The sequence below is a fragment of the Carcharodon carcharias genome, chromosome 4 (genome assembly GCF_017639515.1).
Source record: "Carcharodon carcharias isolate sCarCar2 chromosome 4, sCarCar2.pri, whole genome shotgun sequence".
In the NCBI taxonomy this organism is placed as follows: Eukaryota; Metazoa; Chordata; class Chondrichthyes; order Lamniformes; family Lamnidae; genus Carcharodon; species Carcharodon carcharias.
The window spans coordinates 33,953,097-33,975,728 of record NC_054470.1 but is presented as its reverse complement, the minus strand read 5'-3'; the positions used below and the strand labels follow the sequence as shown (position 1 = coordinate 33,975,728).

Here is a 22,632-nt window from a genome sequence, read left to right as displayed (position 1 = left end):
TGTAAAGGACACTGATTTTGCTTTGCAAAATCCTACTCTAGTTGGTTTGCCTTTTGGTATAAATCTGTCCTCCAGATAAGGACACCAGAACAGTTAATCATCTATTTTCAACATTTTCAGTTTAACAATATTTGCAAGACTCTTGTCCATTTAACAACTAAAAAATCAAAAAGCAAAGAAATATTATTTTCAAGCCTATGATAAAAGTTTGCTCTATATTGACCTTCATAACCGGTTTGAGCAGCTGTTGATTCCAGTTCTGGAACTTCCCATGGTCTTCACACAACCCTCGTGTAACTTGGATAATTATGAAATTGCAATAGACAAATCAGTGAATTAATTTGTTGTTGGATGAAGTCTTATGAATAAGAATGAGCCCAAAACAGCTGATGGAATAATAATTGTGGATGGTCAGGAGCCCATATGTCATGAAATGAAGTTTGCTGATTTCTATGAGTCAATCAAAAGAATTATCCATATGGTTTTGAAATGGATAATTGAGACTTAGTACTCTAATTAAAATAAAATAACAAGTCTGTTTATTTAAATCAGAAATGCAGACAAATTACAAACTAGAAAAATCTATGCACTTAAATTAAACTTTGCAACAAAATATTCAAAGTGTTATTGTGGTACTGGATTACATGGATTACATTGAACACTGACTAAGTTTGTAGAAATTAATCGATACCTGGAAGGTAATGCCTTATTTTAAGGTGATATGATCATGAACAATCAGATTAAGTTAGTAACTTTAGTTTCAGGAACCACAATGTTGCTTGGCAAATAAAACAATTGTTCCACTCTCCAGCATTGACATCCCTCATAAAACTCACCAAAGGAAAAAAATTCTGTCGATAGTTTTGTCCATTCTCTTAATCTCTGGCAAATAGATTTCAATGTAGGTAAATATGAGGTCATTCACTTTGGGCCTAAAAAGATAAATCAGGGTGCTTCTTAATGGTGGAAAGCTAGAAACAGTGGAGGCCTAAAGAGACTTGGGGGTTCAGGAATGTGCATCATTAAAATGTTGTGAACAGATACAATAAGTAGGTATAGAATACATGGGGGTAGAAGTCATATGCTTCAGCTATACAAGACCTGACTAGACCAGACCATTTAAAACCTATGAGCAACCCTGGGTACCACACCTCAGGAAGAAAGGGAGTTGGATCATGAGGATTGGCATGTTGGGTGACTAATGGTGGGAATATGAGACTGGGACAGTTGGAGGCAGGGGGTAATGTGTTAAAATCTCTAGAAATATATCTGGAGTTGGTAACTTTATTCTCTTCCACCTCAGTTTTCCTTCCTCCCTTTATCACTCCTCAGGAGGGAATGTAGTGCATATTTACCAGAGTGATACCTGGATTCCAAGGGTTAAATTTTGAAGAGAGAGTTACATAATCTAGGTTTGTATTCCCTGGAATTTAGAAGGTTGCGGGATGATTCGATTGACATTTTCAAGATATTAAGGGGAAAACATAGGGTAGATAGAGAAATTATTTCTCCTGTTTGGAGAATCTGAGGGAAGAATTTTCCCGTCGGCGAGCGGGGGCAGCACCTGCTCGCCGATGCACAGTGACATTAGGACACCCGAGTCATTTAGATTATCAGTTTGGCGGGCGCCGCCGAACTGTCAAAGGCCTATTAAGGCCATTTAAAACCTAATTAATTCAATTTAATGAGCTGCCTGCCCAACCTTAAGATTGGTGGGCAGGTGAAGAGCCCAGGTACCCTTCGCGTTTTTCATGAAACATCATCCACAGGTGGGATGAGGTTTCATGAAGTGTTTTAAAATCTAATAAAAATTTATACATTTATTCTTTGACATGTCCCAGCTCATGTGATAGTGTCACATGAGGGGACATGTTTTAAAAGTGTTAAAAACCTTTATTTAAAACTTTAGCACTGAAACAAATTTCTGGCCTAGGAGTAAGGAACATGGGGAGGATCTTCTGGTCGGCGAGCGGGGGCGGGGCCTGCTCACCGATGTGTAAAATGACACAGGATGATGTCAGGCGGAACTCCCGACATCACCCCACATCATTTCCATTTTCAGGTCAGCGGGGGCGCAGCTGAGTCAACGACCTATTGAGGCCATTTAAAAACTAACTGACATCATTAATGGACCTGCCCCTCCAACTTTAGGGTTGGCAGCCAGGCAGGGAGCCCTAGAGGGCTTAAGGCAAAGTATGAAACCTCATCCATGGGCGCGATGAGGTTTCATGAGGGTTTTAAAATATTTAATAAAGCTTTCAGTAAAAGTGATGGATATGTCCCAACTCATGTGACAGTGTCTGGAGGACAGTGTCACATGAGGGGATACGTTACGGAAATTTTGCTAGCGTTTCTTTAACATGTTTAAATTCGGAGCCGATCTCCCTGGGGCAGCACTTAGCCTCAGGGAGATCAGTGCGCTCTTCCGTGCACGTGCAAAAAAGCGCACTCCCAGCTGAGGGAATTCCCCCCTCCACCCGCACAGGGAGCACGTAGTGCTTCCTGTCAGACCTCACGCTGGGCGGGCCTTAATTGGCCCGCCCACGTGAAATGGCGGTACGCCCCCCAATCGGGGTCACTGATCAGAGGCGCACCTGCCCGCACCCGCTCCTGCATTCCCCCCCACCCTTCAAAGAGGGGAATATTTTCCCATAGTCTAAAAATTGGAGCCAAACCTTACAGGAAAGGAGTGATATTAGGAAATACTACTTCACGCAAAAGTTGATAGAAGTTTGGAACTCTCTTCTGCAAGTTGAATTAAAAAATCCTGCTGATTTGTTGCTTAGCATCAGAAAGTAACCATGAAAGCTGTCAGATATTTGAAAAAGCTCAAGTGGTTCAGTAATATTCTTTCTGGGGAGAATCAGAGAAATGTACAGCACCTTTGTAGCTCTTTGAAAGAGGAACCCAATTAGGCGCAATCCTCCACTTTTTCCTTATAGCCCTGCACATCTTTTCTTTTCAAATATATATCCAATTTCCTTTTGAAACTTGCTATTGAATCTGCTTATACCACCTTTTCAGGAAGTGTGTTCCTGATCATAGCAACTCGCTGGGTTTAAAAAAAAAACCTCCTTGTTTTACCTCTAGTTTCTTTGCCAATTACCTGAAATCTTTGTCCTTGGTTACTCATCCTCCTGCTAGTGGAAACAGTTTCTCCCTTTGTGCTTTTTCAGAACTCACTGCAATGAGGAGGGGCCTATAAAGGCAGGAAGGAAAAATGAGGGGGGAAGAGAGTAATGTTACCAACTCTGGATATATTTCTGGAGGTTTCAACACACTTGCCCCTGCCTCTAACTGCCCCGCTCTCTCACTCCTTTGCTACCCAAAATGCCCATCCCGATGATCCACCACCTTCTTACGCCAATCGGAAAGTGAATAGACTCATAATTACCCAATTGGCAGCAGAGAATCATTCAATCAACATCATTTTTCTAACCATATCTGATATTTTTATAACTAATAAACAAAAGTCCAAAAAAGTAAATAAAAACCTTTTATTAATCCGATGGGCAGAATTTTTCTCTCATTGGCCAGGTGTGCGCCCGACCCGAACGAGGGTAAGATGACGCGCGATGACATCGGGCGAGCGTCCCAGCGTCATTGCGCACTCATGCAATATTTCGGTCAGCAGGCAATCACGGGAGTCACAGGGCGCTTGCTCACAATTAAGCAGCCCATTAAGGCCCTTAATCAATTAATTGGTTCAAATTTTTCGCTGCCCATCCAACCGTTCGGCTGGCAGGCAGGTGAAAAGGTCAAGCGGCCTTTGCATTTTTAGCGAAACCTCATTCACGGGCGTGATGTGATTTTGACCAGTGATTTTTTAAAAAACTTTTAACACTCCTATTTGACATGTCCCAGATCATGTGACAAGTCACATGAGGGGACATGTTTTCAATATTTTAAATATCTTTATTTTTATTGTTAAATATCTTCAGCTCTGTGTCTCAGGGAGCTTTTATTGCATGCACTTCAGTGCTTACGCTCCTTCCAACCCCACCCCTGCAACGCTGAGTGCTGCAGCGCGCACTTTAAACTGGTTGGCCGTTAATTGGCCAGCCAGTGTGAAATTGCGGTTGGGACCCGAGCGCGGGCAGCAGTCGGCTTCGCAACTGCTGCTGGGCTTGCCTGCAGAGGGCAAAATTCTGCCCCATGTTTTATCTTGCCGGTTGCTTCCGGACATGTCTTGCAGAACAGTCTTTGTTAATTCTTGGAGATTCCAGGCCAATTTTGGAGAGTTGATAACCCCAGAAGAGAGAATAAGGGAGAGAAGGAGGAAGTAGAAATGGCAAGGCATGGCGGAAGGGAAGCAGAGGGAATTGGGAGAGGAAGGAAAGACAGAAAATTTGCCAATTATAATTTGTATAGTTGATGACCCTTCATTAATATTAGAGGGTTGCTGTGCCCACTGTAAGTATAACAACCATTTTATATATCAATAGTGGTATTAGCTAACATACAAGTCAGTTCCTTTTGGACTTCTGTTTGTCAACAGGTTTGCTTTTAAATAAAAGTGTGCACAACAGTACATATTTTCAAAACTTCTCATTAGAACTCATATATTTGTGACAAAGAAGAAAAAGAAATCTATGCTAATAAAAGTTAATAAGCTTTTAGATATGCACTGGGTAGGTTTTTCCGGTTGGTATGCGGGGCCCACTCGCCGACGCGTAAAATGACACGGGGAGGCATTGGGTGTGTGTCCCGATGTCACCCCACATCAGTTAGATTTTCAGTTTGGCCTATTAAGGCCGTTAAAAAGCTACTTAACCTGATTGATGGACCTGCGTGTCCAACCTTAAGGTTGGCGGGCAGGCCGGGAGCCCAGGCAGGCCTCGGAAAAAGCATGAAACCTCATCCATGGGCGGGATAAGGTTACGTGAGGGTTTTTAATTTTTATCAAATGTTTAAATAAAAGTTATGCACATGTCCCAACTCGTGACAGAGACACATGAGGGGACATGGTAGGGAAATTTTTTTACCTTCATTTCAACTTTTGAGTCAGAGCCGATCTCTGAGGCAGCAAGCTGCCTCAGGGAGATCTGTGCATTCTTTCGTGCGCATGCACGAAAGAGCGCAGTCCTAGCTGAGGGAACCCCCCCTGACCCGCACATGGAGTGCATAGTGCTTCTTGGTGGACGTCACACTGGGTGGGCCTTAATTGGCCCACCCGCGTAAAATGGCGGTGCGCTCCCAACTGGGGGCACCGATCAGAGACCCGCTCTCCAACTCCCGCAGTTCCGCCCCAATGGTGGGAAAATGTTGCTCACTGTTTTTAAATCATTTGTTCTTGAGAGATGGGTGAAACCTCCGAGGCCACATTTATTGCATATCGCTTTTATACATATATTCAGTTATGGGATGTGGGTGTTGCTGGCAAAGCCAGCATTTGCTGCCCATCCCTAATTGCCCTTGAGAAAGTGCTGATGAGCCACCTTCTTGAATCACTGCAGTCCATGTGGTACAGCCACAGCTCTATTAGGAAGGGAGTTTGGCCCAGCAAGGCATGGCAATATAGTTCCAAGTCAGGATAGTGTGACCTGGAGGGAAACTTGAAGGTGGTGGTATTCCCAAACATCTGCTGTCCTTGACTTCTAGTTGGTAGAAGTCGTGGGTTTATCAGGTGCTGTCAAAGAAGCCTTGGTGAGTTGCTGCAGTGCAGCTTGTAGATAGTGCACATTACTGACACTGTGCTGGTGGTGGACTGAGTGACAATCAGGCTGACTGCATTACCCAGAAGTCAAGTGGAGAGTATTCGATCACATCCTTACTTGGGTCATGAGGACTCGAAACGTCAACTCTTTTCTTCTCTGCCGATGCTGCCAGACCTGCTGCGTTTTTCCAGGTAATTCTGTTTTTGTTTTGGATTTCCAGCATCCGTAGTTTTTTTGTTTTTATCTTACTTGTGCCTTCTGGATAGAGGATAGGCTTTGGGAAGTCAAGAAATATGCTACTCGCTGCAGAATTCCCAGCTTCTGATTTGCTTATGTAGCCACAATATTTATGTGGCTAGTCCAGTTAAATTTCTGGTCAATGGTAACCACCAACAGTGAACATCCCACTTCTGATCGTGTGAGAGGATAGCCTGAAAAGTGGTAGTTGGCCTTTTGTGAGTGCCTCCCTTGTAAAGTTATTGATAAAAATGGTTACATTTAAGGTGACTTATTCTAGAGACAATGTCCTACCAGCTCTGACACCTAATATTGTATATAACATATTTTAAAAATGAGAACAGGCTCTTGGGGAGTGTACATTTGTGCTGAGCTCTGAAGCAGTCATACGGACTTGAAACGTTAATTCTGTTTCTCTCTCCACAGATGCTGTCAGTCTTGCTGAGTTTTTCCCAGCATTTTCTGTTATTTCAGATTTCCAGCATCCACAGTTTTTTGCTTTTATCTTAAGGTTATTTATAAACTTTCTATCATGCTATTTATTTTCCAACATTGTTTCTGCAGGTTTTTTGTGATTATCATGGTCATTCACGCAAGAAAAATGTCTTCATGTATGGGTGCAGCATAAAGGAGACAGTGTGGCAAACTGATGTTAGTGCTTCTTCTTGTGACCTTCAGGAAGATCTTGGATACAGGGTGAGTATGCACTCCATCCAATGTAAATGTTACATTGCTAAATTTTCAGTGATAAGTAATTGTATCTATTGGCAATAGTAGTACTGTAGCTCGAGCTAAAAGGTTTCTTTAATTAAAGATGGCTGTTCAGTCCAAAAAAAGGCCACTTAGTTATACTATTATACTAATATGCTGCAATAGTATCCTTTTTAGTGTTTTTTTTTAATAACTATCTATATTCTGCACACATGTATTCTTTCTGCATTCATCATCTGCACTTCACAGTCGTCAGTCCTTCGATATCTCAGGGCCAGGGCCAGTAGCTAACAGCAACTTGTGTTGCCTTAATGATGGTTATGGTCCTAAGGATCAATAGATGGCACAGTACGTGTAATATGTTTATGGCAGTACATGAATCAATTGTGTTTGAATAACTTCTATGTTGTTTAGATCCTTCACAACAGGTTATCTGAAAGCTAGAATGTTTCTAATCCGTATAAATTGGCAAGCAGACACCAATACTGATTTCCTGTCTACTCAAGGCCTACCTGCTGCCGTCTCAGGGAAACCTTGTTCTCCCACATAGGCTGGAATTCTGTTAGGCTGATGGGAAATTCACCCACCAATCAGAGAAGGAGTGAGGAACCACTGTCACTTCCTTAGGGGAGGCCCGACGGAATTAAGTGCCTTTTAGGCATTCAAGCAGCCACTGTAAGACCTTCCCCACGATTGAGGTCTTGCCTGCTGAGAGCTGCCAGCCAATCGCAGGCCAACAGCTCCTCATGCTGTTGGCACCAAAGGGAGCGGTTGTAGCTGGTGGCACTGCATTCATGAAAGACTGAGGATCATTGTAGGATCCCAGGCCAAAGGTGAGTGAAGGCAGGATAGGGATTGCATGGTTTGGGGGGGGAGGGAGGGGGGGATGCCAGGAGGTCAGAGGATCATGGCTGGATCCAGAGTTTCAGCACCACCACCCCCCCCCAACCCCAGCCTGATGCTGGATACCTTGATGGGGCATAGAGTGTCTGATAGCAAGAAGCAGCCTTCCAAGGGTGTGGGAAAGCCAAGTGTTCTGCATTTAATCCCAGAGCCATCACTAAATTGCAGGATAATGTTATATGACTCAATAATGACCTGAATTGATATGCTGCCACAAGTGGCTGAGAATCCCATGTGAGCCCCTTCCACCCTCCCAATTTAATCCAGCGGAGGTTTTGCCACCACCGGCAGACTGACACAGGGCCTCTCCCATAATTAAGTGGGCCCGGTTGCCATGTTTCCCACCGTGACGAGCTGCATTAAATCTAGCCCATTGTCTGTTTTATACACACAAACGTAAGTTCTGTTTCCAGTGTAACTTAAGTGGAATCTGCATTTTTTTTAACTGTTATTAACGATTAAACTACTTCTGCCAGAAATAGAACAAGAGAAGTAATAGTCAGGCCATTGGCAGCCACAAAACTGCCTGCATTATAAACAATTTGCAAAATTGATAATGACTCGTAATTCCATGCCCAAATAGAACGTATGTAAGTAATTGGAAAGCCTGTGCTCTCAATTTACAGACAAGTTCATATTTATTGAGAACAACAACCTGCATTTATATAGCAACTTTTAAGGTAGTAAAAAGCCCCTAAGTGCTTTAGATGAGTGTTATCAAACAAAATTTGACACTGCACCACATAAGGAGATATTAGGCCAAGTGACTTAAAACTTGGTCAAAGAGGGTAGGTTTTAAGGAGCATCTGACAAGAGGAGAAAAAGAGAGATGGAGAGGGTTAAGAAGGGAATTACAGAGCTTGAGCAAGATCTTAAGCAGCTGTTGGCACAGCTACCAGTGGTCAAAGAAAGACTTGCATTTATATGGCACTTTTCATAAATGCTGAATGTCTCAAAGCACTTTACAGCCATTGAGGTGCTTTATGAAGTGTAGTCACTGTTGTAATGTATGAAACAATTTACACTGAGTAAACTCCCATAAATAGCAATGTGACAATGACCTGATAATTTTTTTTGTGATGTTGACTGAGGGATAAATATTGGCCAGGACACCAAGGATAATGCCCCTGCTGTTCTTTAAAATAATGTAATGGTATCTTTTATGACTCATCAAAAGACAGCATCTCCAATAGTGTAGTGCTCCCTCAGCAATGCTTTTTCTGCTCAAGCCCTGACTTGAATCCAGAACCTTGTGATGCTGAGGTGAGTGTGCTACCAGCTGAGCCACACCTGACACTCTACTGGTGCAGCAATTTTTAATTCATTCCTTCACGGTGGGGGTGCCTCTGACAAGGCCAGCATTTAATGCCCATCTCTAATTTCCCTTGAGAAGCTGGTGATGAGCTGCCTTCTTGAGCCACTGTAGTCCATGTGGTGTAGGTACACGCACAGTACTGTTATGAAGGGAGTTCCAGGATTTTGATACAGTGACAGTGAAGAAACGATAATATGGTTCCAGTCATAATGTTGTGTGGCAGTATTCCCAAGCATCGGCTGCCCTTGTTCTTTGAGATGTAGAGGTTGTGGGTTTGGAAGGTGCTGCCTGAGGAGCCTTAGTGAATTGCTGCAGTGCATCTTGTAGATGATGCACACTGCAGTTACTATGCATTAGTGGTGGAGGAAATTAATGTTTTAAGCTTTTCACTTAATTAAAAGATTTTAATTAAAATTGGGGATGCACAACATTATTCACACAACATAAAAATGTTTATTTAAGTTTTTTTGTCTAACCCATGCAATATAAAATTAGCAAGAATGTGAGAGGGCTTTGTAGTGATCATTACATTCAACTACTTTATTGTGCTTTACTATTCTGTTTCCCCAGTCCATCATAACACCTCATCAACTCATTAATTAAGTGCTATAGTAGTGGTTCCATTTGAAGTATGAATAATTTGTTTATCGAAATCACTAAAAGTAATTATGATAATTTGTTTGAATATTAAAAACTTCTGTTATCTAAATATCAGCTTCTATTCTGCAAAGTCTGAGGTTACCCAAACTCTATGGGCACAATTTTCTGCCTGTCAGGTGGGCGGGGTGCCAATCTCCACCGGAAAAGCGGGCCCCGCCGCCATTTTAAGTGGGCGGGCCAATTAAGCCCACCCGGCGGTAAGTACTATGCACTTCCTGTGCGGGCGGGGGGATTCCCCAAATGCGAGAGTGTGCTCTTTCGCGCATGCACACAAAAGAGCGCATATCTCCCTGAGGCTAAGTGCTGCCTCAGGGAGATCGCTGACAGCTGTATAAACATTAAAAATAGAAAAACAAAAAAATCCTTTAACATGTCTTCCTCATTTGACAATGTCACATGAGATGGGACATGTTCATAAATTTCATTAAAACTTTATTAAACTTTTTTAAACCCTACATGAAACCTCATCCCGCCAATGGATGGGGTTTCATGGTTTTTTAGAACCCTGTCGAGGCTTTTGGCCTGCCACCAACCCTAAGGTTGGACGGGCAGGGCCTTTAATTGTTTTAATGATCCTGTTAATGGCCTCAATTGGCCATTGACAGGTCGGCGGGCCCACAGCTGATTTCGCTGTGCCCCCGCCTTCCTGAAGATTTAAGTAGGGCAGGATGATGTCGGGAGTTCCCCCCAACGTCATCCCACATCATTTTGTGTGTCGGCGAGCAGGCCCTGCCCCCTGCTCGCCAATGGCAAAATTCAGCCCCATAAGGAATTTATTTAAAGAAATTATACAAATAAATACTTTTATTCATTGTAATTAGCTCAGAAAAGTGGCTAAATTATCTGTTTCACTCAGAAAGTTAATTGGTAAAGAGAGCTGGAATGAATGGAGGCAGTGATAAGTTAGTTTCAAGCCTCAAATAAGCAACATCCTCATATTCGCTCAATAGAAGTCAAAGGCACAAGATTAGTCCCAAGTTAGGCTATGGCCTCATCAGCATATATTCATCAAGTTGCGGATCAGATGCCTAGACACAATGCATCAGTTTGAGAATGACTGATTTGGGCCATCTGCCTTGCTGGTATTGGCCCTCTGGGAAATCCTGGGGCATGCAGTGGGGATAAGAGCAGGAGAGGGCCTATCACAGATGGGAGGCTTCTCCCTTGGTCCAAATAAAATATGAGGAATGCTGGTTATGTTACTGAAGATACCCTGAAAATAAATTGGCCAGGCAGAACAGGCCCCAATGCATGTCCCATTCAACCCTAACAAATTTCTAGTTAAGGACCTGGAACAAATGACAACAACTTTTTAACATCTGCATGGACCTAAAACCTGTTTTAGGCGGCCGCTAGGAATGCCTGAATATCATCTAACCTAAAACGATGTATATTGGGAGACAGCTTCAGGACATTGAGTGCAGCAGGGTTCGATTTCTAACCTAGATCTTCCATTTCATCAGACTCATGTTCAAATCCAAGATTTGAAGGTGAAACTGCAATTCCTTTATATTTTGCCAATTTTAAGGTGACTTATATTTTGTAATTTGTTTTAATGACTCAGTCATTACCTGTTATACACTTAAATTTAAGATTGATATTTATTGGCATTCAAGATATTTTATTCATTTGTACACTATGTGTCTGTGGAGGGGGAGACAAGCTGCATCACAAAAGCATTTTCTTGTCTGGACATAATTTTCTAATGAAAAATTAATCATCTTAAACTGTTTTTTCATTGGCTGGAAAATTAGCCTTACAGCTGATATTTGACCAATAAAAGCCTTTTGTTCACACTTCCAAAAGCCATGATGGACATGGGAGACAGAGGAAAAGTAAATGAAACAGTAGAAAAAGGTTATGTTTGAAACAAAAACGATACTGTTAAAAAACACACAAGAAAGAGAGACTGGTGGGATGGTTGGTCATTGATTAAATATTTAATTCTCAATGTAAATTTGTTTTGTAGATGTATAGTTTAAGGTTAATATTACAGTGATAGAGCTGTGTTGAATGTTTATTATTGCAGCAAGAGAGGGCTTGCATTTATATAGCATCTTTTATGGTCTCAGGATATCCCAAAGCACTTTACAGTTAATTAAACACTTTTGAAATGTGGTCACTATTATATTGTAGGGGTACCTATAGTAATATATTTTTCCCCAGACTATATGTGAGCAAAATGGCAAACCAGTTATCCAAAAAAAACTCATTTCCTAAACTTGTTAGAAGTCTAAAGATTAAGAGAGCTAAGATGATGCAAAAGGAAAACAAAAATGATATACCGAGGGGAGAAGCTGTTGCAGCCGTTTTAATAAAACATTTAGTTAGGAAGGTAAAAGTTGCTTCAAAGTTATGGGAAAGAAAGCAAAGCATTTTTAAAAACCTCAATTTTCACCTTCCAGCAGAGTTGTAAGTTGAGACGAGTACATGGCATTAAAAAATGTCCATGAGCTTTGTGAGAAGGCAGCGCCAAAAGGCACTTTCTTATATTTTCTACAAGTTAATATATAACAGAGAGAGAAGAAAATCTAAATCAACAGGGCTAGATGAAATTCATCCAATCTGGGAAATGAGCAGAAGTAGTGAGTGCTTCAGCTGAACTTAATCATAATTCATAGAAGCAATACAGAAAACTGAAAGTAGTTAACAATCTGATTTCCCTAAAAGGTTTGGTCAATTTATAGGAATTTTAGCAATATTAGCTGGGTGATTTCTTTGCAAACGTAACAGAATTGTGTTAGTGGTGATAAAGGGGTAGAGGATCTAACCCACTAGACCCTTAACGTTTGGAAGAGGAACTCACTTGGAGTAAAAATTAAATGGATAAATGCAGTCCTTGAAAACACTTCATGTCATACTGCCACCACTTTGGAATCACGTGGGCTGGTTGCTGGGTTACTTGCCTGTAGACTATGGGCTGAATTTTGCCCTTGATGGGCGAGCCCGACCGACTCGGCGGCGGGCAGGCAGCCGAATGTCGCCGCCGAAATGGGCCCCGCCACTATTTTACATGGATGGGCCAATTAAGGCCCGCCCAGTGTGATGCCCGACGGGAAGCGCTATGCGCTTCCTGTGCGGGCAGAGGATTCCCCAACTGCAAGAGTGCGCTCCTTTGCGCAGGCGCGCGATAGAGCGCACATCTCCCTGATGCTAAGTGGTGCCTCAGGGAGATTCCTGAAAGGTGGTGAAAGTTGAAAAATAAAAAAATTATTAACATGTCCCCCTCATGTGAAAATGTCACATGAGATGGGACATGTTAACAAAGTACACAAAAACTTTATTAAACTTTTTAAAATCCGAAATCAAACCTCGTCCCGCCAGTGGATGCAGTTTGTTGAAAAAATCACTTACCCACCTGCCCGTTGGGCCCTTGCACCGAGCCGAAGTTCGCACGGGCTCCTCACAATCGTCGACAATCGGTGACTTAATGGCCTTAACAAGGCCTTTAATTAATGGCGGGCGCACGTTGCGCTGCATACCTAAACATCACGATGCCGCGCGCTGACCTCGGGACGCTCGCGTGACATTTTAAGCGCTGACGTGAGGGCTCCGCCACCCGTACGCCAGCCAGGAAATTCAGCCCTATGTGTTGGGACTCCTTTTCCTTCAATTTTGCCTGCCATTTCTTGGTCCACTTTCACTTCAGCCTGGCAAAAGGTGCTAATAGGTCGAAATGCCTTCTGAGACTTTCCAATGTTTTTCAGAGTTTATGTCCTCCTCTTCTGACATCTCCTTTAATTGCTTTCTTCCCTTTTAACTTTCTACTTGTATGCAGTTTTCTGCTCCCACCGCATTTTCTGTACCCCTGCAAATCGGCACCTAATTCAATGTAAATACATTAATCGCTGATAATGGATGTAAGGACACATTTAAGTTGAATTTGCCTCATGGGCAGGTTCTTCCTCTCGGCGAGCGGGGGCGAGGCAACCCGACCTCATCCCACGTCATTTAGATTTTCAGTTCGACGGGTGCGCAGCCGAATCGGCTGCGCGCCCACTAAACTGTCAACAGCCTATTAAGGCCATTAAAAAACTAATTAACCTAACTGATGGACCAGACCGTCCAACCTTAGGGTTGGCAGGCAGGCCAGGAGTCCAGACGGGCCTCAGAAAAAGTATGAAACCTCATCCACTGGCGGAATGAGGTTTCATGAGGGTATTTAAATTTTTAAGAACGGTTTCAATAAAACTTATGGACATGTCCCAACTCATGTGACAGTGTCACATGAGGGGACATGGCAGGGAAAAATTTTAAACATGTTTATTAAAAGCTTTAAATCGGATGCAATCTCCCTGAAGCAGCACTTAACTTGGCTGAGAGAATCCACCCCCCGCCCGCACAGGAGCGCTCTCTGGTGGAAGTCACATTGGGGGGCTTTAATTGGCCTGCCCATGTAAAATGGCGGCGCGCACCAATCGGAGGCTGACCCACACCCATACACTCCCCCCCCCCACCTCCCAAACAGGGAGAAACCTTTTCCCATGGTGTTACTATTCATTCAGGTCTAAATTGTGCCAATAACATAAAACCTAAGCTAAAATATTAAAAGAATGCTCTGTATGCAATGAAACTAAATTGTGTAGAAACCTAGATTTTTGGAGGGATAAAACTTGATTCAAATGGTCTATAGAATTTGGCGTATAGACAGCTGAATTGCAATTGGAATTTAGTATTGAGAAGTGTAAGGAAATATGATAGCTAAAATACAGGCAGGATGAATGCCCAGCCAAGGGCAGCAATGATGTTTCCAGAGCCGTGGTCTGCATGGATCTTTCCCAGCGATTAGGAGCCTCCAGCAACCAGAAATGACATCTCAATTTCTAAACTAGTGCACATGTACAATGTAAGATAGCTGGATGGATTCTGCAGAGTCTAGGTCAAAACTATCACATAACTGCCATCTTGGAGTGCTTCTGTGATTCAAATACAATGTTGGGATTGTTTTTACTGTTAATGTAACGTTGAAGATGTCCAACTGTGAACACAATGTCAGTGGCTTCTTTGACCTTTTCTGAAACCACATTGACACTCTCGCAGCAGATCCTGGTCGAGATGTTGTACAGAGCAGTTCTGAAGAATTCTAGTGCAGATTTTGCTGACGACGAAAAGGAGAGAGATTCCTCTGTCACAGGACTGGCGAATTCCTTTCCGCTTGTATAGGTGGTGACAATGGAGGTGTCTTTGTTTGGAGAAATGCCAAGAACAGAAGATAGACCTGTACACCACATTTGTTGACCTGACCAAAGCCTTCGACATGGTCAGTCATGAGGGCTTTTGAAAGGAATGGAGAAATTTTGCTGCCCTGAAAAGTTCCTCATAATGGTGCAACAGTTCCACGATGGCATGCTCATGTGTGTCTTGAATGGTAGTGAATCTTCTGATCATTTCCACTCATGAATGGAGTTAAGCAGGGCTGCATGTTAGTGCCAACCTTCTTCAGCATGTTTTTCTCTGCCATGCTCTCCAGTGCCTTCGATGATGGTAATCCTGGCATCAAAGTCAAATATTGCATGGACAGGAAGCTGCTCAATCTGAGACTGCTCAGGGCATGGAACAAGTTTTCCAAGGAGACACTACACGATTTCCTGTTTGCTGATGACTGTGCAATAGCTGCTGGATCAGAGTCGGACATACAATGTAACATGGACTTGTTCTCCACTGCATGTGACAACTTTCGCTTTACTATCAGCATTAATAAAACTGAAGTCATGCACCAGTCTGCTCTAAGAAAGCCCTATCTTGATTCCAATGTTTCAGTCCATGGCCAGATCCTGTCAACAGTGGATAAGTTCACTTATCTCATTCGCACACTGTCTATATAAATGACGAGTCACGTGTAAGCATTGCCAAAGTATGTATAGCCTTCGAACATCAATCTGGGAACAAAGAGGAATAAGACTGAAAGTCCATAGAGCAATTGTCCTGCCCATTCTGCTCTATGCATGTGAGAATTGAACTGTGTACCAGCATAATGCCAAGAAGCTCAACCACTTTCTTTTGAGCTGCCTTCGGAAGCTTCTGAAGATCAAAGGGCAGGGCAAAGACCAGACACTGAGGTGCTCACTTAAGTTGGCATGCCAAGCATTCACACCATATTGAGAAAGTCACAACTGAGTTCAGCTGGTCTTGTAGTTGGAGTGTCTGACAGCCCCTTACCAAAGTGAATCTTCTATGGAGAGCTTGGGTCTGGGGTGTACTATCATGGCAGTCAAAGGAAGTACCACAAGGCTATCCTGAAGGCTTCGCTTAGGAGTTTTGATATCAACCCAGAGGCTTGAGAGAAGCTAGCTTAGGATTGTTGCACCTGGCACAACCAAATAAAAGAGTACAGCCTTCTTTGAAAGCAAGTGCAGATCAGAGGCAGAGAGAAAACACAAGGGGCAGAATTTTGCCGTCGGCGAGCAGGGGATGGGGCCCACTCGCCGACGTGTAAAATGGTTCTCCCCGACGTCATCCCACCCCATTTAAATTTTCAGGAAGGTGGGGGCACAACAAAATCAGCTGCGAGCCTGCCAACCTGTCAATGGCCAATTGAGGCCATTGACAGGATCATCTAAACAATTAAAGGACCTGTCCGTCCAACCTTAAGGTTAGCGGGCAGGCCAGGAGCCCCGGCGGAAAATAGAAAAAACATGAAACCTCATCCACCGGCGGGATGAGGTTTCATGCAGGGTTCTAAAAAGTTTAATAAAGTTGTACTGTAATTTATGAACATGTCCAATCTCATGTGACATTGTCACATGTTGGGGACATGTTAGGGAATTTTTGTTTTTCTATTTTTAATCTTTTTAAAAGTGTAAGCAATCTCCCTGAGGCAGCACTTAGCCTCAGGGAGATGTGCGCTCTTTTGTGCGCATGTGCGAAAAAGCGCATTCTCGCTTTTGGGGAATCCCCCTGCCTGCACAGGAAGTGCATAGTGCTTCCTGCCGGACATCGCGCTGGGCGGGCCTTAATTGGCCTGCCCACGTAAAATTTCGGTGGGGCCCGCTTCTCCGGTGGGGATGGGCACCCCGCCTGCTGGAGATTGGGTCGGGCCCACCTGTCCGACAGGCAGAAAATTCTGCCCAAGGAGGGGAAATCCCAAGCCAGAAGCTTGTCCAAAACTCAATTATTTACTGTATCTTGTCCTGTTTTCAGCAGGGCCTTCCGGCACAGATCAGCCTTAACAGTTTCCTATATACTCACCAGAATCCAACCAAACACCCCAGCTGTTGGATGTGGTCATCTTTGCCTCAAAGTTAGAACAACACTAAAGAAAAATGCTTTCACCAAACTTTTATTTTAATTGAACTATAAACATTCATAATCATTTTTTTCAACTTTGAAAAAATATAGCAAAATGTATCCCAGATAGACCTGTGGTACTTCTGTGTTTTTTAATGGCGCGGTGAGCCATTACAGCAAACTATACAATTAGTCAGAAGTTCTAACCATATAAAGTTTCTCATTGAAGTATTATTGCTGTGTTGGAATTTGAATGTGTCCCTCGGTGTTTAGTTGCCCTGGGTTTTCTGCTCTAACGCTGAAGGAGACAAATTATGTGAAAGCAAAACATTACAGATTTGGATATTCCTCAACCCCGGTTAATATTTTTAACAAACATTTTTGATCCCATGTTTGATTTTCCTTCTCTCTTTCCAGAGTTTCCCTATGCCTTGGCTGAAAGTGGCTAATGGCAACAGCCCTGCTTCTAGGACTGGGGCAATCGTTCCTTGTCAATAGTGAAACATGAGGGTATAATGTCAAATGATTTCCTGTTTAATTTTCTTCTCTCCATCCCTCTGTGGAAGTACTTTCCTCTGGTCAGCATCTGCTGATGGCAGTATTGATAGGACCTGCTTACATATCTGCAATTCAACTTGTTTATTCTACCTAGTAAGAAGTAGTTAGACACTTCTTGTAGAATATTGTTGTTTATAGCAGCAGAGTGCGGTAGAAGGGTACCTTCAGCAGACAAAAGTAAAATGTTACTTTTTGTGGAGCTAAAATGTGTGCTTTATTTTCCTGATGTTTTGACTATTTAGACTCTGCCAAAGGTACTGAATCAAATTGCACCAGCATTCTGCATGAGCAGCTGTAGTTTTGTGGTGGAGAAGTCCAAGGAATCCACAGCACGGGTTGTCGTGTGGCGTGAGATTGGCGTGACGAGGAGCTATACCATGGAAAGCACATACTGTGGCTGTGATCAGGGCAAGTACAAGGTAAAATAAAAACTAAGCTAAATTTCACTCCTTAAAACTAAAATTAGGTGGGGTCATTTTAAAGTGCTGCCTGACTACCCATCCTTCGAAGAAGCAATCCAATTTTCATCCCATTGATTTTACGCAATCCATCAGATTCCTACCCAGGTGGCAAAGTTCAAAATGACCCTCAAATCTCTCGTGTCGTTCAGTACATTCAAAGTCAGATAAGACCATCGAAACCATTACATGGAGGTGCTATTAGAACTCCGCCTCTTTTAGGAATGATTTTTCATTGATCAGCTTGGAAATTATTGATTACTCTTAATTAATTGTGATCTGCATATGTTTAAATAATTCTGAGATATTTTCAAGTCAGAAATTATGAGACTTTTAGGTTTGAGACTCTGTATCTAGAGCTAATGTAGGCAAGCAAGAATGGGTGAGTGGGATAAGATATTGGAGGATATGATTTTTTGATGAGCTGATGTGTACAGAGGTTAGATAATGAGAGGCCAGTCAGGAGACCAATGCAATAGTTGAATCTGAAGATAAGGATTTTATGAACAAGTAGGCTGAGGCGAAGATGGGCAATATTATGGCGATGCAAATAGACCGCCTTTGTGATGGAGTAGTTATAAGGTAGGAGGTTGAATAGGATGCTGAGATTTTGAACCATTTGGTTCAGCCTGAGACAATGGATGAGAATAGAAGGAATCAGTGATGAGAGGTCAGAATGTGTGGCAGCAACCAAAGCCAGTAGTGTCACTCTTCCCAGGTTTCATTGGAGAAAATTGTAGTTTGTGCACGCTGTGTCAGACAAACAGCCTGACAATGCAGCGTCATTGGAGAGGTCAAGAAGGTGGAATAAGTGTTTTACACATTCAGTGGAAGCTAGCTGCATGCCTGCAAATGATGTAGCCATGAGCTTAAGAGGATGCCAAAGTATAAATTATCTGCAAATAAATGGATAAGGGCTTTGCACCTATGGGCGGAATTGTTCCAGAAATCAGCAAAGTGCGATATTGCGTGGGGAAATCAGCGTGTGACCCGCCATGGTAGCTTTTTCTACTGTATCATGTCACTTGAAGTTCAGGTCGCCCAGGTACACACTTTTTAAAGGGGGTTGTGAATCACGCCATCATAAAATCACGCTGATATGGGTTTTAAATTTGATGGGGGTGATTCCGGCGTGTGGCCACAATAATGAGATGCTGATTCATTCAAATTAAATTCCCAATGTTCGATGGTAGAAAACACGGCTCGCCATTGATAAGCGGAGGCGACAATCATTTTGTGGATTTATGTCGTCGGGAAACATGCCTAGGGCCTTCTTGTGAGATTCCCCCATCTCGCCACTGAACATACCCATCATGATCGGGCGTAGAAAATCCCAGCCAAGATTTTTTCTAATCTTGCAGGATGCCAAGCAGGACAAACCCCCATAAAAGCTGGTGCCATTAAAACCTAATCAGTTGAGGCATTATTCTCTGTAAAGGTGCTGTCAAAATAGGGTGTTTATTATTGACTTTTTCAATAAAGAAATACTTTATGACTTATTCCAGAATGCTATTAGTATTTTATACTTAATGATGGGAGACATATTGGCTGAATGAGGAGGCTGATGAGGACATTGGTTCCTCCAGGGAGTATGGACAGAGCCAAGCTACTGAAGGAACAGCAATCGTAATAGGGGATCCTATAGTCGATGGCCTCCCCTTTAATGCCAGGAGTATTACAGGTAAAATGGATGAGTTAAGGGTGAGGATTGATAAGTGGAATTGTGATATAATAGCCATCACTGAGACATGGTTGAGGGAAGGGCAGGATTGGCAGCTCAACATTCCGGGATATAGACTCTTCAGGCGAGACAGGGGAGGGGGTAAAAGAGGAGGAGGCATTGCATTATTAGTTAAGGAGTCAGTAACTGCAGTAAGGAGAGATGATATCTTGGAGGGGGCATCGAATAAAGCTTTGTGGGTAGAACTTAGGAATAAAAAAGGGGCAGGTGTTTATTATAGACACCCAGATAGTCAACAGGAAATTGAGGAGCAAATATGTGCACAATTTGTGGAGGTATGTATAAACGAAAACAATAGGTTAATTATATTAGGTGATTTCAACTTTCCCAACATTAATTGGGATAGACATAGTGTTAAGGGCTTGGATGGAGTGGATTTCTTGAAGTGTGTACAGGAGAACTTTTTAGGTCAATACGTAGAGGGTCCAACAGTGTACGGCGCAGTGCTGGACCTAATTCTGGGGAATGAAGCCAGTTGGTGGTGGACGAGCATTTTAGCAATAGCGCCCACAACATGGTACAGTTTAAGTTTGTTATGGACAAAGAAATCGACAAGTTGCAAAAAAAAAATGTTTTCTATTGGGAAAGAGTTGATTTTAGTAAAATAAGGCAGGATCTGGCCAAGGTATACTGGGAACAGTTACTTGTGGGGAAATCTACAGAGGAATAGTGCAGGGTGTTCAAAAAGGAAATGGGTCAACATGTTCCCTCTAGGGTGATAGAAAGGAGTAACAAGCCCAGAGAACCATGGATGACCAGAGATATTCAGGTTACGATGAGAAGAAAAAGAGAGGCTTTTAGCAGGTACAAGGGAAGCAAATCAGCAGAGGCATTAGTGGAGTATAGAAAGTGCAAGGTGGAGCTTAAGAAAGCAATTAGGAGAGCAAAGAGGGGATATGTGAAAGCTCTGGCTGGTAAAAGTAGGGAAAATCCCAAGATATTTTAGAAGTATATTAATGGGAAGCGGATAACCAGGAAAGAGTAGGGCCCATAAGGGACCCAGGGGGCAATTTATGGGTGGAGCTAGAGGACATCGCTAGAGTGTTGAATGAATATTTCACATCTGTCTTCACCCAAGAGTATGAGGATAAAGGTATCAAACTCTGGGAGAGAGACTGTGAGGTTCTTAAGCAAATTGACATAGGGGGTGACAAGGTATTGGAGGTGTTGACAGGCTTAAAAGTGGACAAATCTTCAGGTCCAGATGATTTGTGTCCCAGACTGCTGAGAGAGGCAAGGAAGGAGATTGCAGGAGCCCTGACCCAAATTTTTAATTCCTCTCTGGCCACGGGGGATGTGCCAGAGGACTGGAGAACAGCTAATGTGGTTCCGCTATTTAAGAAGGGTTGTAGAGATAAGCCAGGGAACTACAGGCCAGTGAGTCTCACATCAGTGGCAGGGAAACTATTGGAGAAAGTTCTGAAGGAGAGAATCTATCTCCACTTGGAAAGGCATGGTTTGATCAGGGATAGTCAGCATGGCTTTGTCAAAGGGAGGTCATGCCTAACAAATTTGATTGAATTTTTTGAGGAGGTGACCATGTGTGTAGATGAGGGTAGTGTAGTTGATGTAGTTTATGTGGATTTCAGCAAAGCCTTTAACAGGGTCCCACATAGGAGACTTATAAAGAAGGCAAATGCACATGGAATACAGGGTAATTTGATAAGGTGGATTCAAAATTGGCTTAGTTATGGGAGGCAGAGGGTGATGACAGAAGGATGCTTTAGTAACTGGAAGCCAGTGTCCAGTGGCGTACCACAGGGACCTGTGCTCGGTGCCCTATTATTTGTCATTTATATACACAACATAGATGACTATGTTGGGGGTAGGATTAGTAAGTGCGGATGACGCAAAAATTGGCCGGGTGGTTAACAGCGAGGTTGAGTGTCTTGGGCTACGGGAAGATATAGACAGGATGGTCACATGGGCAGATAAGTGGCAGATGGAATTTAACCCTGAAAAGTGTGAGGTGATACTCTTTGGAAGGAGTAATTTGACAAGGAAGTATTCAATGAACGGCATGACACTAGGAAGTTCTGAGAAACAAAGGAACCTTGGCGTGTGTGGCCATAGATCTCAGAAGGCAGAGGGGCATGTTAGTGGGGTGATGAAAAAGACATAAGGGACACTTGCCTTTATCAATCGAGGCATAGATTACAAAAGTAGGGAGGTCATGTTTTAGTTGTATAGAACCTTGGTGAGGCCACAGCTGGAGTACTGCATGCAGTTCTGGTCACCACATTATAGGAAGGATGTGATTGCACTGGAGGGGGTGCAGAGGAGATTCACCAGAATGTTGCCTGGGATGAAACATTTAAGTTATGAAGAAAGGTTGGATAGACTTGAGTTGTTTTTGTTGGAGCAGAGAAGACTGAGGGATGACTTGATCGAGGTGTGCAAGATTATGAGGGGCTTGGACAAGGTGGATAGGGAGCAGCTGTTCCCCTTAGTTCAAGGGTCAATCACAAGGGGACATAAGTTCAAGGTGAGGGGCAGGAGGTTTAGGGGGGATGTGAAGAAAAACTTTTTTACCTAGAGGGTGGTGACGATCTGGATTGCACTGCCTGGGAGAGTGGCAGAGACGGGTTGGCTCACATCCTTTAAAAAGTAACTGGATGAGCATTTGGCACGTCATACCATTCAAGGCTATGGGCCAAGTGCTGGTAAATGGGATTAGGTAGGTAGGTCAGGTGTTTCTCAAGTGTCGGTGCAGACACGATGGGCTGAAGGGCCTCTTCTGCACCATGATTCTGTGAATACTGTGCCGCCTATTTCCCCTTTATTACCTGGTTCTCCTTGGAGGCAGATGAAAGGTTACAACCACAACTCCCTTAATAGCTGTTGACATTGTGCACCTAAGCCTCTAATAACAACTTCCCTACCTCGCTGCAGGAATTCCACCTCACCCGAACCATACAACTGCGCCATGCCACCTTGAATAAAAGAGGAGCTTCAGAATCAAACAGAACCACCTCCTATCCCCACACACCTATCTGATGCCTGCCACCATAATACTGCACTCTTACCAGCTCCTTCCAAGATAGAATTCTGGGTCACCCTGATTTCTGCTTGAAATGTCATTGCCTTTGTAGCAATGGCATGGCAGCATATTCATTGTGGTCATCTGACATCACCAAAAGAAAGGACTTCCTAATAAGAAATATC

General features: G+C 43.1%; 1 protein-coding gene across 8 annotated transcripts in view; it reads left to right on the top strand.

Annotated features, from left to right (window-relative positions):
* Positions 1 to 22,632, top strand: part of agtpbp1 (ATP/GTP binding carboxypeptidase 1) — a 330,484-nt gene that overhangs the window by 263,637 nt on the left and 44,215 nt on the right. For all 8 annotated transcript variants that reach the window (XM_041185725.1, XM_041185724.1, XM_041185729.1 and 5 more), the window contains 2 exons: positions 6,459 to 6,590; positions 17,511 to 17,687. In XM_041185725.1, the coding sequence (XP_041041659.1) occupies positions 6,459 to 6,590; positions 17,511 to 17,687 (309 nt within the window). The remainder of the gene's footprint in view (positions 1 to 6,458; positions 6,591 to 17,510; positions 17,688 to 22,632) is intronic.